The sequence below is a fragment of the Halyomorpha halys genome, unplaced genomic scaffold (assembly GCF_000696795.3).
Source record: "Halyomorpha halys isolate HHAL.00 unplaced genomic scaffold, Hhal_1.1 Scaffold385.1, whole genome shotgun sequence".
NCBI classification, from domain to species: domain Eukaryota; kingdom Metazoa; phylum Arthropoda; class Insecta; order Hemiptera; family Pentatomidae; genus Halyomorpha; species Halyomorpha halys.
The window spans coordinates 692,790-715,635 of record NW_027112337.1 but is presented as its reverse complement, the minus strand read 5'-3'; the positions used below and the strand labels follow the sequence as shown (position 1 = coordinate 715,635).

Sequence of the window (22,846 nt, the reverse complement as noted above, 5' to 3'; positions counted from 1 at the left end):
TTGAAACAATACTTAAAATAAAAACATGTTAAAACCTTTTATACATAAAAAATAACTATTTACTCAAAAAGAGGATATTACAATATATTCATTACCAGTTATTTAAAATAAATTTATTATCTGTTATTTGAAATAAATAAGCAAACATAGTTCCAAATTACTTGAAAACTGGAGAATTCATTACTGTTACAGGACTTACAGAACAAATAAACATTTGTAAAGGAAAGTGATGAAAATACAAAAATTATAATTACATATTTATTATAATTAATTGACCTGCAGTAGTTATTTATTGTGTTAAAGTAAATAGTTCAGTCTTCTGAAATCCTACGAATTACTTTAAAATCTGTTATAACTTTTTTTGAAATAAAGAGCTACTCTTTCATATTGCATTTGCAAATCTTTTCAATTTCTGATTCAAAACTGATGCAAACATTCTGTAATTTTGTGTAGATTTTTTAGTATATGGCTATTAGACAGTGATAATTTTAACTTGAATTTATCATGTGATTTTGTTTATGCATATACATTGTGTGATCACATTACATTTTTATTTTTTATCTTGGATTTAATCAATATAAGGACCATGAGGTTTTTGAGGCTACCAATTAGGAATTTACTGTCATTTGATTCACATTTATCCTCACTCTTTTGTTAAGATTTTTATGAATACTGCAGATTTTATCAACCAATATAGGAATCATTTATATGATTTTTGAGAATGTAAATAGGTAATCAGCTTTTAGGTGTCAATTCATGTATCATATCATGATTTAATACAAACCATACTATAGAACTTTTGTGTTTTATGTGGAATATTAATTATATGCTTTGGAATGCTAATTAATAATTTATTGTTTTTTTGTTTTTTAACTGAAACACTAGATTTTTCAGTTTATAGCCTGTTTACCTTAAGAGTGCCCCTGGAAAGTGGAGAATGACTGTTCAACTGTCTCATGTGTCTTACCCAAACCTCTGGAAGAGACAGAGCCAAATTCCAATCAAGAAATTCATCAACCAGAGCTGACGAAGAGCATTCAAGCCCCAGAACAGTCTAGTCACTAATATTAGCCGAATAATGAAGCAGTGGTAATGCTATTTTTAAAGAATTTTGAATGATAACGCTATTACCATTAAAATAGTGAAGAAGGAAATACTATCTGGTGCCCTGGAGCCCCCTGACATGAAAAGTTTGAGATAATAAGATACCTAAAACATTAAAAGACTCTGGGATTAGATAGAATATCCTCAGATTTGTTCAAATATGGTGGGTAAGAAATCAATGAGTTTGTGTATAGTATCTTGCACGTACGGCAAAAGGAAGTAATACCAGGTAGTTGGTACAAGACCGTTATCTGCCCCATCCCTAAGGTCACATATTCATTTGAACAAACACACCTAATGAGAATGTGGGCCGAGGGAGAAAGGGTGAAAAAACCTGCACCACATGAGCTCTGAGTCGCTTTGAGCACCTCCAAACAAGAAGCCAGTCTGTGCTGTGTGTTGTCCTTGAATGAAAATTGGCTCACCAGTTTTTGCATATACTTATATCACTCATTGAAAAAGAAAATAGCTAGTGGTGGTGACAAATAAAATTGTATCAAGAGAGGTAAAGTTTTATATTTTGCTCTTGAAAACAATTGAAAATGAAACAGATGAAAACTTTACGAGAATGTCACCAGAGGATTTCCAGTTTATTTTGAATAGTGTCAGGGCTATAAAGACACATTTTGAATCTGTAGTTGCTTGCTAAATTTTTCATTTATATTGAAAAAATGATTGAGTGCTGTTAAATCGTTTAATAAAGCAAATTTAAATGTTCTTTAAGTTCATAACTACAACAGAACTCCACTTATCGGGACTGAGGCAATAATATTTTAATAGTTATTTTTTATTATAGTTATTTTTGAAGGAGTCAGTTATTTTGTTTTAAAATTTGGATGTGGGTAGACATTTCTCCCCTTGCATCTTATTTAATTATAAAAAATAAGATGCAAGGGGAGAAATGTAATAAAATTATAAAATAATAAAATAAAATAAAATAATAAAATTTATCCCTGGGGTTCTATAATATGGGATAATTGTGGTAATGCTCCAGGAAGGTAAACAATCATAGTGAGATAATTATATTTTTATTAGAGGAATAATTATATTAGAGGGAACAGTTGGTTCATTGAGTATAGGGCGACCCAGCTACAAAGCCCTGATATAAACAGGCACTCACTTTGGTCTACCAACACCCTCGGCTCACACTATTCAGTGCGATGCAGAAAAAATGAATAAATGGAAATGAAGAATGAAGGGTTTTTTTTTTTAACATAAAAAAAGGAAAAAGGCAGGTGTATATGGATGGTACTTTGTTAGATTGATAATGGGAGACATTTCACCAGCATTCTTGTAGACCGTAGACTTTAGTTGTTCAGTTAAAAAAAATATACTTCATGAATTTTGGAAGGAAATCATATAGCAAGTTATTAACTAGCATTTCCCTTATTGGAAAATGCTTTGAAAACAATTCATATTATGCAAATAATTTTCTTATATGATTTTCTAACAGTGTCAGAAATGTTTTAAAAATATTATTATTATTAATTATTTGTAATATATACACCATTCTTAAAATATTTTTTATCTTTAATATTTATTAGTTACTTAATTTATATTTTATAAATGGTTTAAATTTTTATAGAATCTGGAATGTTTATTTTAGGTCGAATGCATCATTCATTAGGAAATTCAAGCCAGGCTATAACTTATTTGAAAAAAGCTTTGCACATCGCTGATGGTTTGGACTTGCGGCACAGATCAAATTCTATAATTTGGAACCCTATCACCCAGAATGATACTTTTCAAGTTGAAATAGAAAAGGCTTCTCATTTACTTGATGATATTAAACGTGAAAATAAAAATTCTGATTATAAAATATGTCATTTTGATCTTCAGGCTGCCAACTCTTTTGAACAACGTCAAATAAATGAAGTAATTCTTGTAGTTGTTTATTAGTTAAACTATAATTTTATTTTAAAATGTACTATATTTTTATTTTGTCTATATAAAATGATGAAATATGAGACAAGTATAACTCACATGATATCAAATAGGCTTAAAAAAACTTTGGTACTGTCCTTGTTTATGGCAGTCATAGTTTGATAACTTTACTTAGTCTAAGTAAAAATATTCATTTTTAATAAATATAGCCTCTGGATTAGGCTTCTGGCTTTTAATTACACTTCCTAAGCTGACAGGTTAGTTATTGTGGGTATTCAAGAAGTATATATGCCCACCTTTGTAGACAAGTTAGCAAACCAACAATACAACTTAAATATGACTAGAAATATTTGTTAACTTGTTTGGAGCTGGAAGTGGCTAATTGGTGAAAATCTGTTGTGAGATATCTTATAGTGTACTGTGCTCTCTCACAATATATTAGAGTTAGAGCTTATTCTTTCTTCTGCAGAATACTTTCCATAGTAGGGTTATTAATGATGTGTTAAATGTAAAATGTTTTACCATGTTAAATGTTATTAGTACAGGATTTTGAGCAGCCTTATTGAAAGTTATATTAAATGCATAAGAGCTCCTAGTGGATTTTCCGAGCATCTTTTTTTATAACCTTTCCTTCCAAAACTTCATGTTATTTTTTTGTTCTAAGTTTCGATTAAAATAATTGATTAAAATATGCCTAAAGTGAGTGAATAGTAGAAGTTGTGTGAAAGTTTGGCTACTGAGTGCCTTGTTGATCTTCTGACGGAAGGGCATCAAGATGAGCTTATTGACAAATGTCATTACATTATTATTATCTTCACCCATTGCTTTATTAGTTATAAAAACATCCAAAACAATACTAACACAAACTATGAGTAAGTAACCTAACACGATAACAAATAAAATGGTGACGAGCTCAGTTGGTGTGTTCCGTGACGTCATTCACTGTTTATTAGACCTAGTAACAGACTCACAACCATGTTACATGTTATATCGTTTTTACATTGTAAAAGAAGGAAATATTTCTCCATTTAACATGTTAAACTAATGATCATGAATACCCCTAGTGCTGTGAAAAGTTTAAAGTAATTCGTATTAATATCTGCTTATTTTAGAGTTACTTAATGACCAAATGTAGTCCAGAAACTTAGTTTAACTTAACTTACATGGATTGTAATTAACATTCATTTTCATTTGTTTACAGTTTAAATTTCTTATGAGGAAATTTTATTATTATTTTTTTTTTATGTTTTTATTCAGAGCACTTATAAAGATATATCTACTAAAGGGCGAAGTAATGAAAAGGAAGTAATGGAATCTCATAATAAACCTGATAGTAATATAGATAAGCAGGATTCCAACAAAGACGTGTCAAAATCTCAGTCTTCTGCTAAAGCTGGTAACTAAGTATTTTCTATCTCTTTAAATTTAGCCTTCTTTACTTTATGAAAAATGTATTGTTATGTTTGTTGTAAAGACTAAATGTTTTTATACTACTTAATTGAAAAACATTAGATAATTTAATTTTATTTGGTAATGCTATACTCGCAATTAAATTTTTATAAAACATTGAAAATATTCATTTTTAGGCATTGCAGAAGAAGTTTCCCTTTCCAAAAGTTTAAGTGTTGCTTCTACCAGCTCAGCTGAAAGTCTACCATCTTTAGAGACAGAAGTTGAAAGAGCAGCTGTTATTTTAAGAAATAACAGAGTATCTGGGGCTTTTACAAGTTATATTAGGAGAAGAGGAGAACCTGATGGAAGAACAGCTTCATTAGACACGTCATGTGTAGTGAAAGTAATGACTTTAGGGACCATTTTTATTATAATCTTTAATATAATTTTTTTTAATTTGCATTCTCCATATCTATTTCCTCTTAAATAATCAGGTCAGAAGATAAGAAGATTGAATATTTAATATCAAAGTTTCATTACTTGTGTTCTTAGTTTTTCAAAGATTAATTAAAATTTTTTTTGTTATTCATGTTTTCTTAGATAACTTGACAAAAATTTCCTCAATTATGCAGGTGGTTCTCATATTCATGTCAGGTTCTATTCCTTTAGTCGAGTCTTGTTTGACAAAAATGTAAACCCATTGACGAAACCATTGAGGAAGCACTTCTTATTGTATGTCTTTAATTTTTGAGCTGTAGTTCTCAATAAACTTTTTTTTTTCAATTTTAGTTTATGAGAAGCTTCCGAACCTTTTTTTCCATCTTTTATATGACAGACCTGATCTTTTGCTGTTGTGTCCTCTGATTAGGTTTCCCTCTCAGGGGCTGTCTATAGTTGATCAATACATTTCATCCTTCTATTTTTGTGTAACATGGGTTGTCTCATTTCTCATCTTTTCCTCATACCTATACTATCCTATCCTTGAGTTACCAGTCATGGAATACTCCATATATCCACCCTGGAAATAAGATTCCTTCCACTCTATAATAAAAATAATAAATAGTTATATAAAATAAATTAATATCTAAATTAAAATCTAATAAAAATTCTGGAGGCTCATCCCTCTGCTTCTACTCTTATATACAGGGTTTGTGATTCATCCCCTTAGCTATTTGTCATCTCCACAAGGATTAAACCCTCCTACTCTTAAGTACAGGAATTGGGGTTCATCCCCTTAGCTGTATGTCAAATCCACAAGGATTAAATCCTTTGCTTATGGTAGTTATTCTTGTGATATCTTAAAGTTTATCCATTTTGTTATTTGTTGCTCGGAGATTGATTTCTTCGAAATACTTGATCCTCCTGTCTCAACCCTGTTCTTTCCAGCTGCCCTCATTGAATATGCATTGCCACAGATTTCTGATATCTTCTATCTTATTCATCTTGACATTATAAATATATTTTATAAATAAATAAGTCAATAAATGTTATTGTAAAGTATAGAGGATAAAGTAACATTTGTGATGTCAGTTCAATAAAATGTCTTTATTTAATAGTTTTCAATATCATATTTATTTATTTACTAACATTTAAACTCGTTTAATGAAATTAATTAATTTTAGGTTGTTAACTGTTGAATGTTTTCTTGTACAGGTACGAAGGCCAGGAGGAGGAGGAGAAAGTGATGCTGCTTTTACTCCAAGCCCCCCCGTTGCAGCTCAAGCATCCACTGAACAAATATCTGGATTTAAAGTTTCTCAACAAACAAGGTTGAGAAACCTTTGCACGTCAATGGCTGAAGCAAAACTTGAACCCTCAACACAGCAAAGAAGTCCTGATTCTTCAAGTTCTGCAGGATCAACTCCTGATTGGGACAACAATGGTCATACAACCATTCTTCGACGTTTGCCTCCTGTTCCACCTATATCTCGTAAACCCCCTCCTCCTCCACTTTACAACCAACTGACTGAAGATTTTAACCTTCTTACTCCCCGACCTCAAGACTTATTGTTAAATAGAATAAACTCTAAACATATTCCTCGAAATACAATGGAAAAACATTCTGGTAATATTTATTCTGAATCACATACCTCATCAAGATTGTTATATTTCTCTGAGCAAGAACAAGTTCCTAATTCCAATGAAGCCAGTACTGTATCATCTGGCATTCAAGACCAGATACGAGCAACACAGTTGACCAGATTAAACAGAGATTTAACTCCTACAATATCTGAGGTTTACCATGAAAGAAACATCGGTTTGGGATTGGCTCCTCCACTTACAAAGTTGCTTTTGCCTCAAGGTGAAAAAACTGATTTAACAGAATCACATAAAGAAAAACCATGGTTTTCCACAGCAGAATTACAACGGTTCTATCCATCTGAAATGGTTGAAGAAGGAAAAGGTAGAAATACTTCACCTTGTAGTGAACTTTCTCGACGTGATGAAGGTGATGGACGTTCTATAGCTGATTCACAATACAGCACTGGCAGTTATAACAGAAATCCAAGACCTTCATCAAAAAATGACTTTGATGATAATTTTACTAAGGATGAAAAACAAGATGAAAAACTAGTTAACAAAGTTCAAAAGGCTAATCAAGATTTACGAAATACTTCTCTTTGTTGAACAAGTGACATCACTTATTATTTTAATTTTATTAATAAGTATATGAAGGAATGTTCATATCTTAATTTAATGTTATTATGCTATTAAATACTGATTGTTCTATTTGGATTAAAATCAAGTGTATGGTTGATACATGAAGAATCAATTATTTTGCTAATTACAATTTTGACATATTGATAATCTGATATGTAAAACAGTATTATTATTTGTAAGAACTTAAACGTTTTTGAAAGAATCTATTGATGAAATTTTCTTTAGGCACTATTTTGTTGCTTATTGTGATTGTGTTTGTGTGTATTTGTGTCTCTGTCTGTTTGTGTGAACGTAATATAATTTCTTGTTGATGGAAATAGTTTCTTAATCCAGTTAATGGCCAAAAGTAAAATAAAAAAAAAAGACTTCATTTCCTTTTTAATATTGGTGCTTTAAGAAGTGTATATTCGATAGTATGTGTTAACGATGTTATGGGATCAGTTGGGGCTAGAATTAAGTTGTTTTGAAACACAATGGGTTAAATTAAGATTTCAAAATATTAGTCTTCAGTTTTAGTGTGTGAACATATTTCTTCACATTATTGACACAAAATTATAATGGATATACACAAGATTTAATAAAATATAAGGAAGTTTATTCTAGTTAATTTTTTGTTTTGTTTTACTTCTTTTCACACTTAAGTAAACCACTGTGCAATGAAACTAATTATATCATTGTTATTAGTTATTGTATAACCACAATATTTTTCGTTCACCAGTTACCAATACCTTTTGAATTTGATCTAAAGAATTAGTTAATAAAGTTGTTTTGGGTCATGTGAAATATGATTTATAATCTAATTCTGATATTTTACTTTTTAGGCTTGCAATATACTATATTTTTAAAATACTAAACATGAATCTAATCAGCTTATAGATATAGTATATGGCAAACACCACCAGGTTATTACATTAGGACTAAATTCTGACATGAGACTCATAATTTTCATCCATATCCACACATAATGAGTTTTTATTTAATAAGTAAATACTGGATTTTATTCCCTTCTGCTATTGTTTTTTAAGAGGGTGGATAAACCTGCATAAACTAACTGTAACAATACTGTTGTCATATCATCTAATAGTGGTAATTTAGTTTTTTCATAAGCCAAATCTGCTATCATATATCTGGAATGAGTGTTAAACCCATTCAGTTTTTCTCCTTGCATTCACTTTGTGTTTTCGGGCCTCCATCATTTGATAAATGAAATTTGGCTGCTTTCATTGATATTTTTTAGAATGTAATGAAAAAAGTATATGTCTCATGGCTTTGAAATAATGACAAGGCCTTATCAATGAGATTGATTAATGTATCATTTATTACTCAGTTAAATAAATTTTGACCCCAAAATGTGTTCTTGCTAATGAATCGCTCTGAGCTAAGAGTGCCAAAAAAAAAAATCATTTAATGGCTCCCTCCAGTTCGATCATCAAGGATACCATGACAAGGTATACTTCTGAGGCTGTTTAAAATGTCATCCTCTTTAAAATATTTAAACTAAACTTATGCAGCCCATGTAAAAATCGAGTCCTCTCTCTCTCTCCTCTGCATTAATTTCTGAAATGACATTTGTGGTTTTATAACTTTATTTATGATGATACCTAAAATTACATGAATTATAAGACATTACTCATGGAAATTTTTTTAAACTTTGCTGATATTTTATGTGTGTTTATGAAGAAAATTTCTAATGGTTTAAAAATACTAAAAACCACATAACAAATATTTTATATGGTATATATAGTATATATAGCCTGATGACATATTAAAGAAAAATGTAATTTTAAAAGTAAGAAAAAATAATTTTATTTCAATGTGCAATAAAGTGGAGCATTTTTATAATGATGGCTATTAATGGGTTAAGCACTTTTATTTATATATATATATATATATATTGTATGATATTACTTTGTATAGTTTTACTTCATTTATATCTTTTATAACTACAAGGCCAAACATATTTATTATGTATATGTATACATAGTTGTCTGTATATGTATATATATTAAAATTATATAAAATAAAGTGGCACCTCTTATTTTGAATCTATGATTTTTTTCGCTCCAATTTACCAATCAATTATCTGAGAAATATTAGATTTCAATATTCATAGTTAATTTAAACTGTAAGCAATGTGTTTCCTAAATTTTTTTCCACGTTCTGTAGATGAAGCTCTATTGATGTTATTCAATAATTGTTCAACTCACATTTTCTACTAACCATTGAATAAGTTGAACACCACTTGTAATATTCATTATATTTAGCAAAGCTGAGAATATATATATTTTTTTATTTGATTTTAATATCAATCATATTTTATTCTTCAATCATAATATCAATTTATAATATAATGTCAAAGTATAATATCAATCATACTTTTCTCTCCCCCTCTTCTTATTTTGAACTATGTTACTGTCAAATATCCTTTACTTACTTTACCTCACCTTTTAACTGTCTAAAATGTATTTCTCGGAAATATTTGTTTAGATTTAAACATTATATATATATGTATGTAGCCGTCACATCTACCACAACCATTAGATTACCAGGTATTAGCTGAACTTTCTCAGGATTTAATGCATGGACTACCACTAGATAGCAAACAGGCAAACCAGTCTGAAGTATTAAAGAAAACTATTTTTTATTAAATGAGACCCATATTTTATAAACCATATTTTATAAACCCATATTTTCATGCTTTGAATGTTTTACTGTAAATATATTCATATAATATTATTCCTTATAATAAAGCTATGATATAGAAGTATATTGATCTCTACTAAAAGTTATAGCTACTAGAATCTTCTCCCAGCATAAATTTTATTTACAAAATAGTTATGGATCAAATTTTCCTCACAATCTCTTGAGCTGATCATGCTATTTGATGAGTTCTTCCTATTTATTATCTTGGTTTCTCATTAACCATCTTTATCTTACCAATATGCATTCCAGGTGATACACAGTAGTTCCAGAACTGAATTGAGAACAAAAATTAATTATATAGCAACTGAAAAATTCTAAAAATGAATATATATTGTTCTAAATAGGAATATTTATTCAGTGTAAATAAAAACTTAGTGAAAATAATGATAGTAGGTTATTTATTGGTGGTATTTTTGATCGAAATCATAATGTATACTTACCTCCACTTAACATCCCTCTAGTTTCTTGTCAGCTCATCTACCATTTCACCTCCTCTCTTTCATACAGCTCTGTGGTGGTATAATAATGCCACTAATAGTCATAAAGCCAATACAAAATTTGATGTCTTACTTGAAGAAAGTATTTGTTATGCCTCCATAAAAAATATCCTCTCTGGGTATTCAATTTTCATATGTCTCCTAATGCAAAGCGTTTCAAAAGAATTGAAAGAGAGTACCAAGTATGAAAAAATGTTATTATTTAATTATTTCTCCCCTAGTTGTATATAGAAGGGTGCATTTCACTGACAGCCTCTTTATTTTGTCATACAAAATTGTTTAGTAGCAGTGGGGTGTATCGTTTCATGAATGTCTTCCAAAACTACTCTGTTGAACAGTAAAAAAACTTTTAAATTTTGTTGATTGGTGCGATGCCCCTCTCCTAATTTTGGCAGATAATGTTTTTTGGTATCTAGTGGATGTGCAGGTTCATTTTCGCTTTAAACAAATCATTTTCAGATACAGTGTTTAAATATTGTTACCCCTATATAAATATATAAAATAAATTATCTTCATTTCTAATTTTTCCTAAAATTATCCTGTTGTGGAAAAATTCTTGTACATCAAGCAGAGGCGTCCTCTGGATGTTCACCTTAGAGCTTATTCGACCTTAGTTAAATAAGCAGTTTAGGCACTTACTTCCGCTTGTATACCTATTCATTATTTCTGAATGCTCACTTCCTTCTTGTTAATTCTTATCTCTACAAAGTCAGAAGGCTCATAATGAGCTACAATTTTTTAAGTCACTTACCCTTAGCTCTCAGAACATTTGTGGTTCTGAGGCTCACCCTTTTGATACTGCTCTACCTCACCTCATTCTGTTCAGCTTCATTCTTGAACATCTATTATGGAGATATCTTAATCATCAGACAATTTATCGTATACTGAGAGTGTATAGCAGACGAAAACAAATGTAGAATTTCTCAATTCTGGAAATGATAAGGAATGAGAGGAATCAAATTGGAAAATTGCCGCGGCATGAAAATTTACTATTAAAGCAGAAAAAAAAAACGCTGCAAATTGTTACACAATTGTTTACTATTTAAATTAACTATTTACTATATCAATAGAAAACAAATAATGAAACAGTGTTTTGGAATCATTTAAAAAAAACTTGGAGAAAACCGCAGGAGGACAAAACGTTTTTTTTATTCTACTCATCTTAAAATAAAAAACCTTAAATTTTGTGAAGACTTAAATTTTGTTTGTTGAATTTTGATTGTTTTAATCGATTAAACAAGTTCATTATTGAAAATAAATAAAACCCAAAATGGGTGTAATGTACAATATCTCTTAAAAAGATCCTCAATCTTTTCTACACTCCTAATATTTTTCGATATAATTTCGCTTGAAAAAGTCATATTTTGGAAAATTTGTTGTTGTTTGTAAAATGTAAAATTTGTTTTACATTACTCTTTGCCCATAAGAACTGTTTTATATGTTGTGAAATTTAATTTTTCTTACGGTTACTTATATTATTTAGGTAGCGAGTCTTTTTTTATTTGTAATAAAATCAATAATTTTTTTTGTATTTTCAATTGAATTTAAATGGTTTTATTGGCTTGTACTTCTTAGTAAATATTTTAATATTTATATTATTCTTTGCATCCTCACAATTGTATTTAGATAAAAATTCTCTAGTTACCATTTTTCTCTGTGATTGTTCTCTAACAAAAGCAAATCGGCAAAAAATTTAAGAAATGAAACGCAGAATTGTGCAAACATTAAAGTAGCTGGCTCTAAAATAAAATATAGGCTAATAAAAACGTAAGTATATTACTACATTCATTGTCATTTTCACATTAAATTTACATTACGTTCATTTACATTCATCAGTGATATAATATATTATATTTTTTAGCTACCAGTTAATTTATATTTACATTTATACTTAGAAAACAACATAAAGATACTTTGCAACCCAAGGAAATAGTACGAGTAGGTAGGGAAGGGAAGATACTCTAAGGGTTAGGGGAAGGGGAGGGGGGTTGAGACCATACCCCCTTCCTCGGGCCTAGGTGGAGTATAGACCATTCTATACTCGGTGAGGATAAGCTGCCAGGAAAAGTAAAACTAAAATGGCGGGTCTGATGAGCAAGGTACAAAGAGTATGGGCCAATCACCGGTTGTCGGTCTCCGTTCACAATATAGTTGCTGAGTTATTCAAACCTTGTGAACAAATTACTCGAGAACAGTATAATGAATTTTTTATTGTTGATGAACCAAATTCAGTTCATATTTGGCGAACAAATGAACAGTTTTACAAATAATTAAATGTAAAAAATTCTTATTCATATCTACTCAAATCAGGGCAAAACAGGCGTAGTCAACTACCCTCTTTTGGACTTCACTTTCTGTTAGAAGAAGGGTAGAGTATGCCACCCCCATGAATGAACGATTGTTCGAGATTGTCTGAAGAGTAAACTTTGCTTATTTTGCATTGCGCCTGCTACTGATATTCTAAATTTCCTCATCGCGGCTTAAATATAATATTACCAAAATATGGCATTAATATATCCTCACTAAATGTTGTTTTCCTTAAACACTTTGATGGAATAAAATAAGAAAAATGATCTTTACCCCTTAATTGATGCCTTCTAAGTTAGTTAATTAATGTAAACAGTTTTCAGGTAATACTACCTGAACCTGCATCCACCAGTCTATCAATTTTCGTGCCAAGTGAAAAGTAGCAATTTAGGCAAGATTCCAATTCAAAGGCTATTTTTACCATAGTAAACAGTTATTATTTGACCCACCTATCAACTGTTTCATTAAAACACTGCATACGTCAGCAATATTACATTATGTAAACAATAATCACTTACTACGATAGTTTTTTTGGTGACTAATGAGTGTTAATGAAAGCACCCTTCAGTTTCATCATTGTTGAAGAATCTACATTCATCACCTGAAGAATCATAATTAAAAATACAGGTTGTTTGTTATATATATAAATATTTTCATAAAGTCACAATATATGTTTGGAACATAAATATAATACATGAATAAGATCTAGTCTTGTTATTTGCAGTACTTTCGGTAAATCAGGCATGTAGAATTTTACCATTTATTCATCGATACGTTTTTTATAGTTCATACAACTATAATTAATAGTTCATACAAAACATACAATTTATTGGGAAATTTTCGTGCTGGGCATTGCAAGACGTTAATCATTAACATTCAGTATCAAATTCTTAAAAACATTACTATTGCATATGAAATTACTGACACTCGCTGTTTCGACATATACACTCCTTTAGATTATACCTTTATTTTATTGCACAGTGCATGGTTTGAATTGCATCAATGAATTTTTTTTTTATTGGAAGTGATTAAATCTTTGAGTTTTTTTTTTGGTGTTATCAATTTGTTTACATTGTTATCAATTTAAATCTTTAACAAAAATTTTCATTTCATATTTGCAGGATTGCAAGGAAATAAGGTTAGGAATTTTTTTGAAGTCTCATGAAACTAATTACATTAGAACACCTATTGTATTTTAATATGTTCTGAAAATCGAAAGAAAATGTGAAAATAATTTTGCAAGCTTTTTAAAACCTAAGCTTGTTAAGATTTATAAAATAAAGTGTAAAGCAAATATTTTTACAGGGGACTAATATTCCAAATTCTTTATTTAATCACTAAATAACAAAGAAAACTCAAAAATTAAAGTTCGTTAGCTTAGGTTTATACTTTTCTTTTATTTCAATCTTTCAGCGTTATATTTATACCTTAGCATAGGTTTACACCGGGAATATCAATGTTAATAACACGTATAATAAAATTTTCATGCTTACTGTTTATACCAGTTAATAGAGTAATGTTATAAACAAAGCCATTTCTATCCAATTCTTTGAAAATGTTACTGAAATTTCGCTAATCAACAGTTTAATCTTAATAAGTCAAAATATTATTGACATTCTGGTTCGAATTAGGAATATTAATAACATTTCGTTGTTGTCTAGATTGAACAGTAGGCATCAAATTGTTAGTTACAAAGATGATATTGAGCTTTTAATAACACTTGTAATATTTCGGTGTAAACCCACCTTTAGACCGACGTCACAAGTCAATTTTGCGTGCAATTATATTCAATTCCCGCAAGTAGCTTATATATATATATATATATATATATACACGGATACATATATAAAATTGATTTTATTCTGTGATCTGTGACAGGGGCCCTTTAGAATAGCACAAATTTGCAATTAAAAGAAAACAAATTTAATCAAAAACTAAAAAATAACTTAATTCTTACACTGTTTACAATTTAAATAAATATAAATTACGTAAAATAAATTCTTATTGTTAATTAAAAATAAAGGAAGTGTCAAGGAAAAAATAAAATAAAGTAATCAGTTTATATTTAAAATAAATATTAACTTCTAATAATATTATGCAATAGTATTATACGTTATGTAAATAAATATCAAATCTACAAAAATTAAAATAAATTTTTATTCCAAATTAAAAATAAAAGAATTATTTCATTCAAATAAAATAAAATAAAAATAATCAATTCATACCTAAAAAATAAACACCTCGGATGAATGACCGATTGGAGAACTTCGGTTTGCAACGAAATTCTCTGAAGTATTGGAGCCTTGGAGTGGGACCACAGCCTGAATCAGGGATTTGTGAAAAATTCTATTAGATTTATCATTCTTCAAACCTGATTATCGGTTCATCAAACAATAGTAGAATATCTCTCTCCCATTCTTGCCTCTTCTAACGTACATTGTTTGCTCACGAACCACGTTAATGAAAGCTGACTATAGTTAACTTTTTTATAAACATTTGTGTTTACAAAAACACGTGGTTAGTGACAGATTCATCGTAGTAAGTGATGGTAAAACAAATTAAAGCATCTAAAGTCAGACATCAATATTACCAATACATCGGAAGCCAAGTATTACATAAAACATAAATATGTTACGGTTAGATGTATATACATCCCAGGTATTATCTGATTTTTGCTATTAAAGCGTGAAGAAGCGAAACATTTATTATACTTTTTTAAAAAATTTTCTCGTCATCCCCTTCTCATAGCTTTAATTTAATAACACAGCAATCGTTAAAAGAGGACTCTCATTTCCTCAAACTTGCTTCAGTCCTTTTTTCTCCTAGCTGGTCATTTCTGTAATACTGAGAATTATCCTATTGGTAAACAACCTGTTCTAAACAGAGTGAGGGAGTTGAGTTGAGAGTCAACTATGTTCTTCCAATAAGGGTGTTTATGTATATGAATATTTTTAGTTTCAACTGATTGCTCATTTATGCGCTGTTTTCAAAGTTAATCAATCGTGAGTCAAGATTTAATAGTTTATAGATTGAAACAGTAAAGTTTAGAATACATGATTTTCCAAATCTAATTTTTCTTTTATTGTATTGGTTTCAGATGGGTTTTTGGAGTACGACTGTTGAGACAATTCAGAATATGAATACCATTTCAATGTTAAACAGCTATTTCACATTAAACAAAAGAGTTTATTCAGGTAAATACTATAACAATATCAAATCTTTTAAAGAAGTGTTGATTTGGATTTTTGGTTTAAATTACACCAAAGAAAGTGTTGTTTTAAAACTAGAATTTTTATTTTGTAAGTAATAGTACTTTAAATATAGCCCATAAATCCTTCATTTATATTGCTTTCAGGTGACTGCGATTAAAATAATTATATGATTGAAAAAAGAGTATTTTAGTAATTAATGATATTAATTGTTTATTTCCACCTGAAAATATTTTGTTAAAATGATAATTAGGAGACAGCTCTTTTTATGATCGCAAAGGATTTAAGGCTAGTAGCTGAACTAAACGGAAAAGTTATGTTGTCTTACTCCAATATATAAATTTCATCATACACAAAGGTTTACCCAGAATAGGGGAGAGCAAGCCATAGTCAATCAGGTTGTGACATTTTAGCACGGAAAAGGCGAATGAAACCAAAATTTTAAGAAAATTATAACAGTGCTTTATTAGTTATTACAATTATTTGCTTTAAAAAAACAACTAATTTTTGTTATATTAATAATTTTTTTCTCTTCTAGAGGGGGCAGTGGCCTGCCCCCCTCTGGGTTCTTTCATGATCATACAAGTTGGTATTATTTATCAGTGAAGCTTCCAATGTTTTCAAAATCAGTTATTTTTTCGTAATTTTGTATAGTTGATTACAATCTTGGTGACGGCAAACGTAGTGTTTTCTGTTGAATTTATTTTTATCCCGATATAAAAAAAAAAATCATTTATGAAGGTACAATACAGCATAGAACTAGTTATATAATTCTTTACCGTGGTCAATTAGTTTGAGTGATTTACTTCCACAGGTTAGCGATTAAAAGTTATTAAAAGTAGTTTCACGTACTACCTTTCCCTACTATTTTTTAAACAATGAGGTGTAGATGGTTGACCGTAGATTAATGATAGGAGAAGTTTGTCGGGGGGTGCGGTCAGCAAAGAACAACATAAATAAACAAAACATTTAAAACATTTTGGGCATAAAATAAATAAATATGGTTTTGTTTAGCCATAAAATAAATAAATATGGTTTTGTTTAGGCATAAAATAAATAAATATGGTTTTGTTCAGGCATAAAATAAATAAATATGGTTTTGTTTATTTATGTTGTTCTTTGCTGACCGCACCCCCCGACAAACTTCTCCTATTATTTTTTAAACAATTTAACGCCGAGTTGTTATATAATCAAAACTAAATCTAAAATTTCCCAGAAATTTTTATCGAATATCCAATTACTGGAGATCTACAGATATGGCCATTTCCTAAATATTTTTGAGAAACCAACCTCTCGTCTACGCGTTTGTGTGTAATTTTGAGGAATGAGTTGTAACCTCTTTGAATAATGTTTTACAATAATTTTCTCAAATTATAATATCAAGGTTTTTAAATTATGAATTTCCTAATTTTTTAGCTTTTCTAATTGTTGTGGAGAGGGGACAACCACCCCCCCCCCACCATAAAGACGCTAAAAAACTTCTTTCCTGAGAAATTATGAGTTATTTGATTTTCTCCTGCCACTATAATCATGTATTGTAAATCCTCTTAACAACATTTTTTTTTTCAGTTTGTTTGTTACCTCTGCTATTTTTAATTCCTCACAGCGGCAAATGGTATTTTTCTTTTATGATTTGGACTGGTTTTGTCTTTATGATATTATTTTACGCCAACCCTACAGCTGCTTATCAACAATTAGGAAAGCAGTTGCAAGGTGAGTAAAATCATGATCAATTCTGTAGCATGGTTACTATTACTTTTTGGTTTTGTAGTCACATTTTGGGAAGTTTTGATTTTTTTTTCAAAGAGGATTTCAGAAAATTTCCAATAAACAATTACTGTTTTGTTTTAAGCATTCTAACACTATTCATTAGGATTTAGGGGGGTGCATTAGGTAGGTAATTATGGCCTTTCGTCAGATTGCTCAGATTCCTGACTCCTTAAATTTAAAATATTTAGGGAATCTCTTACATTTTTCTATTGTTAATATCTACCCTTTCCCAGTATGTTCGTAGGAAACTGATTTGTTATGCATAGTATTAGAAAGGTAAGCATTCCAGAGTTGAAATGTTGTGAAATCACTTGAAAACTGATAATGATTAGTCACTTCCCTCTTATGTTTGTAATGATAGCATGCGGTGGAAAATTTGTATCCGGGTGTGTTAAGTAAACAGACAAAGCGTCCATTTTCAGGGCCATTTCACTTTTTTCGTTTGTATGAAGAACAAAATATCTAATATTTAGAACTAATATTCATTAGCTCTCCTATAGTGTCGGGGATATTAATTAAACTCTAATGTGTTGGTTGGGTTACTTTGGAAGGTCTTTTTAAAATTCGATTCTTATACTTTTTGTATTAATAGAAAAAATAAACTTAATTTTCAACGTATTGCAACACTATTCCGGCATTATATATTATAAATTAGTAGTTTTTTATCATAATACTATTGGGAAAACTGTATTTCGGAAAGTATTGAATATATTGAGTTCTATTAAGGCTCATTTTGAATTTAAAGTAGTCTAGGATGATCATTTTCTTAAGCATAGAAGTTTTCATTTTAATCATCAAAATATATTCTCAAAATGTTGTTCCTTGTTATTTGGAAAAAAATATTGGTGTTCGAAAAACTTCATTTTGGGCTCACATTTCACAAAGTTATTCTACTTTGAAATAGCTTCCATACTTTTATTTTATCGCGCGGTAGGTAGTTTTCAAATGAAAAATGATCGCCAAAAAGTTTAGTTACTTTCTTCAATAAAATGAACTTCCGGTAGCGCGTAGTTATATATATATATATATTTATTGTTCCTCTACGTTTACTATGCCTATTGCTTAGACCTAGTAATGAAATTGAAGTATTTACTAACAGAAAATGTGCTCTTAAAAAAAAATAGAGCATTCTCAGAAATACCTAATTTTGATGAGAGTATTTAGAAACAAAGGTGGAAACTTTTAATGGGTAAACGTTTTGCTTTTGGATACAAGGAACTCAATAAAAAAGAAAAATTTGAGATTCATTCAATGTTTATGGGGTCGTTATGGTTTCTGGCCAATTTTCTTTCATTAAACTTATTTTTGTGCTACTTTGGATTTCTAAGGAAGTATTATACTATGTTTTTATTTTTTCATGTAAACCGTAAATTTTAAACTAAAATATGATTCTCTATTTTCCGATATCGGATTTTCAGTACTTTAAGCATTTAAAAAATGGACAGGTATAAATAAAAAAAAAACATTAAGTTTCTTCTACAGTATCATATTATTTTATAAAATATATAATTAAGAAACATAAATTAGTGATGATTTTAATTATTAAAGAATATCTCCAATTTTCAGGATACTGGTCGAGTTTTATTGTAGGGGCAAGACGATTTTTGGTTCGAGTTTATGAGCCTTTGGACCGTCTTGAGAAGTCATTCATGGATTTACACAACCTTGGAACAATGCTGAATCAAGTAACGAAGTTATAAAGATTAACCTTATATTCTATCAACAACGAAACATTTTTCCACCTGATCAATATCCGTGAAGGAGTAATAAAACATAATAATTACTACCTGTAAAGTTAATGGTGAAGTGGTAATGATAATCATGGAATCTTTGGTATATTTTTTAAAATTTATTCTCATAACCTTTTTAGTATTTCTCGAAGAAGTACATTAATTAATTAATTAATAATACAATTAATGCAAGGTTCATGACAGAAATTAAATTGTAAGATGAATTTGTAATTATGATGCTTATTTACTTATAAATAATTGTGGCGCCCATAAGATCGGGGCTGTTATTGAACTTCGTTTTTAAGAAGGAACATGATAAATTAAAAATCAATGGATTGAATCTTTAGCTTATTGTTTTATTTACAAGCTTGTTGCTCGGTACTGTCGGGAAGTATCGGTTATAGCTGAGAAGGTGTCAGTTATGTAATTCGTCCAACTTCGACTGCTGAGTAACCCGCTTGTACAAATGTCTGGATGGCTTTTGTTTAAATCTTGGCCGAGCGAAAGTTTGGCACCTATGTATATCTACATAATGTAACAATTTAAACAATTATTGATTTCCATACTCATAAAGAATAACTATATAGTGTAACTTATTCTTGGTTCTATGACTGACAGTTAACGGACAGTACCTATTCTTGTATATTATGGATTTATTTATCTATGCATATAGATCATTACTAAGAATATTTTTACACTTCATAATAAATACTCTTAAAAAAAAGGTTTTGTGACATAAACTTAGCTTCTATCTAGTTTAGAAGAATGTAATTAATTATAAATTGACTTTCACGTGTTTCAGTTAATATTCTTTGGAAGCTGCAGTTCTCTACTTCTTCCTGGCCAACCAGTCACAGGATTATATACTTTAATGTTTTATAATGTGTTTGCTTATTGCGTGGCCTATATAAAAGAATTATATGAAAAAGAGGATTGGTCACCATACGTTAACGTTACTGAACATTCAAATCTAAAGCATCTTGCAATGACCGCTACGAAAATTGCTTTAGAATGGACAAAGGCTGTTACTTTCATCATTACGCTAGTGTTTATGCTTCTTGTTTTTGGTTTGGAACAAGGATTGCAACATTATAAACCGACTGCATGTTACACATTACTAACGTGGGTTTACTATGCTTCCACAGAGAAAGTTTTTGTAGTTTTGCTATCATATTTTGTTAACTACCTCCAGCTGCCAATATTTGAAAATTTAGAAGCACTGTGGTTGCCAGTAATTTTATACTTATTCACAACCGCTATGTCTTTTATTATTGCTGTTTTATCAATGATGTTTGGCCGTTTTAAGTTTGCTATAGCAGCTTTATATTTGAACGTGTATATAAAATTAAAAGAACTTAATGCAAAACAGTTGAAAGAATTGAGTTCAGAAAGAGCAGTTTTGTTGCAGTTTCGTCGTGCAAGTAGAGAGGAGTTGTCTTCCCTTGAAGATGTATGTGCAGTTTGTCTTAGCAGTATGACATTTGCTCGAGTAACACCTTGTAATCATCTTTTTCATGGTGACTGTTTAAGAAAATGTTTAAAAGCATCCAACCAATGCCCTATATGCAAGCGTGTTTTGATATCTATTCAATGAAAGTTACCTGGGGTTGTGTTTAGTAATATATACAAGTAAACATTTATTTTTACAGTTATAACAGTAATAATTTTTAGAATAGAAATTATACTGTTCTAATTATGCTGTTATTTCAAAATTAATATGAAATGTCAACTTTTTTTTAATAGTAAAAAATAGTTTATTTAATGGTGATTCATGATAATTTGTTTTAATAAAGAAATACCACTTTAACACATTAAATGTAAAAAGTTTTCAGAATAATTTCCATATTATATATACCTATAACATTTCTAAGAAATCTATAACCATTGAACTCTTTTTCCAACCAGCTGAAATATTTTCTATTTCAATTGAAAATTTTTCCAACTCAATAGTAGTCCATCAATCTCAATTTTGATTGCAAACTTTTCCATTTCAATGTGCAAACCTTTCCAATCCAAAGTTGACTTTTTCCAATTTAATTGTAACCTTTTCCATTTACATTGTAACCCAGCCTTTCTTAAATTAATTATAGATATTATATATAAAACTTTTTATTTTTCTAAAAATGATTATTTTAATTTGGCATATTCTTCTTATTTTTTTCTTGATTTATTTGACTATAGATAATAAGTGATAATTGGACCTAATTATATGATTTTAAACAAAAATTTATATCATTTATGTTTAACCATTTATTTTAGTAATTATTTTTTATTTCTTGGGGTTGTGGGGTGTGGGGGTTGGATTTCATCGATTCAGTAAAAGTTCATTAGGTTTTGGAAGTTAATAATTTCAAATTAAATCGACATTTTTTTTATGCATCAGTTATTTGTTTTTTTATAATTCTTTGGTAAAGGGATCATTTACTAGGTATTAAAGAGTTTTTTTAAACAAATTTTTGATCAATAACATATATCACGAATTACAATTATTAGAAATGGGATTTTTATGAGATAAAATAGCTGAAATATATACTTAGATATGAAATAAAAACATAGAAATATTTAATATAAAGCAATTCAAAAATGAGGAATTCATCTTAAAAATGGCTGAGAGGGAATGTCGCTTCATTGATTAGTTTATTTTTTTAAAGTATAAAAATCTTATTACTGATTTTTTAGGACTTCTGAAGTATATATAATACAGTAAGGTAATAACAATTTAAGTGGCATAACATAAATTTGTTTTATACTATTGCTACTATAATGATAATTTTTACATGGTATGTAATATTGTAAAATCCAATATTTGGAAAAGCATTGATAATTATCAAACATAAATTCCATCATGATAAGTACAAGGAATAAATGTAACATTTTCTCGATTTAATGTCTTCATTCTTGAGTTCAGGTCTTTCATTGGAATATGTGATCCAAATTTGTGAACTGAATATGAATCAGAGACTATCAATGGAAGTCTGTGCTGATTATTTTTTTCAAACAGTTCAATATTGATCTTTTCAGTAATAATTAAATTGGATATTATCTGGTAGAAGAGAACCAGGTGGTTAAAAAAAAAAAATCAAGTAAATATGCCTAGTAATCTTTTTACTTATTAATATAGAATATTTGTACAAGTCTAACTAAACTCTTTTTTTAGATAGGTTTGATAAAAAAATTTAAAAATTGTAAAAAAAAAAGTATTCTTAATTTTATCTGTGAGCTATTGACCAAAAATATTCAATTAATGGTCGTATGGTTATAGTGTCAAGAACATTCTTGGCCCAAGTTGTGATAAAAAAATATTTAGTGATTAATACATCTTGTTATATGTATATGACCTAAATGATATAAGTATGTGTACTAAAATATATCTTTATTTTCATTTGTTGTTTGAAATATCAAAAAATAAACCACAATCAGTAACTTTAATAAAATTATAGTTTTAATATTTCGGCGTTAATTTTCTATTAGAGAACATCAATGATTATAACTAAGCCATTTGGTTTTATTAATAAAATACAATAAGAAGATGACCTTTCTATAAGTACTATTTCAAAAGCATTTTATTACTTGACAGAATATACATATA

At 29.1% G+C, this 22,846-nt stretch overlaps 2 protein-coding genes and 1 long non-coding RNA gene across 3 annotated transcripts in view; 2 read left to right on the top strand and 1 right to left on the bottom strand.

The window, feature by feature from the left end:
- The window catches only part of LOC106682036 (tetratricopeptide repeat protein 28), a 39,815-nt gene extending 32,167 nt beyond the window's left edge, over positions 1-7,648 (top strand). The window contains exons 15-18 of the mRNA XM_014422667.3: positions 2,711-2,979; positions 4,246-4,384; positions 4,575-4,783; positions 6,034-7,648. Coding sequence (XP_014278153.1) covers positions 2,711-2,979; positions 4,246-4,384; positions 4,575-4,783; positions 6,034-7,008 — 1,592 coding nt within the window. The 3' untranslated portion in view covers positions 7,009-7,648. The remainder of the gene's footprint in view (positions 1-2,710; positions 2,980-4,245; positions 4,385-4,574; positions 4,784-6,033) is intronic.
- A 2,098-nt stretch (positions 7,649-9,746) lies between these two features.
- Positions 9,747-12,900, bottom strand: LOC136796458 (uncharacterized). Its single transcript, XR_010844179.1, has 3 exons — positions 12,822-12,900; positions 10,185-11,170; positions 9,747-10,015 (listed from the first exon to the last, which is right to left on the bottom strand). It is a non-coding gene; the product is annotated as an uncharacterized lncRNA (long non-coding RNA).
- A 79-nt stretch (positions 12,901-12,979) lies between these two features.
- LOC106682037 (E3 ubiquitin-protein ligase AMFR) lies at positions 12,980-22,639 on the top strand. The gene is made up of 5 exons (XM_014422669.3): positions 12,980-13,175; positions 15,646-15,742; positions 17,327-17,470; positions 19,094-19,212; positions 20,060-22,639. The coding sequence occupies exons 2-5, from the start codon at positions 15,646-15,648 to the stop codon at positions 20,849-20,851; spliced, it is 1,152 nt and encodes a 383-aa protein (XP_014278155.1). The 5' UTR covers positions 12,980-13,175; the 3' UTR covers positions 20,852-22,639.
- The last annotated feature ends 207 nt before the right edge of the window (positions 22,640-22,846 follow it).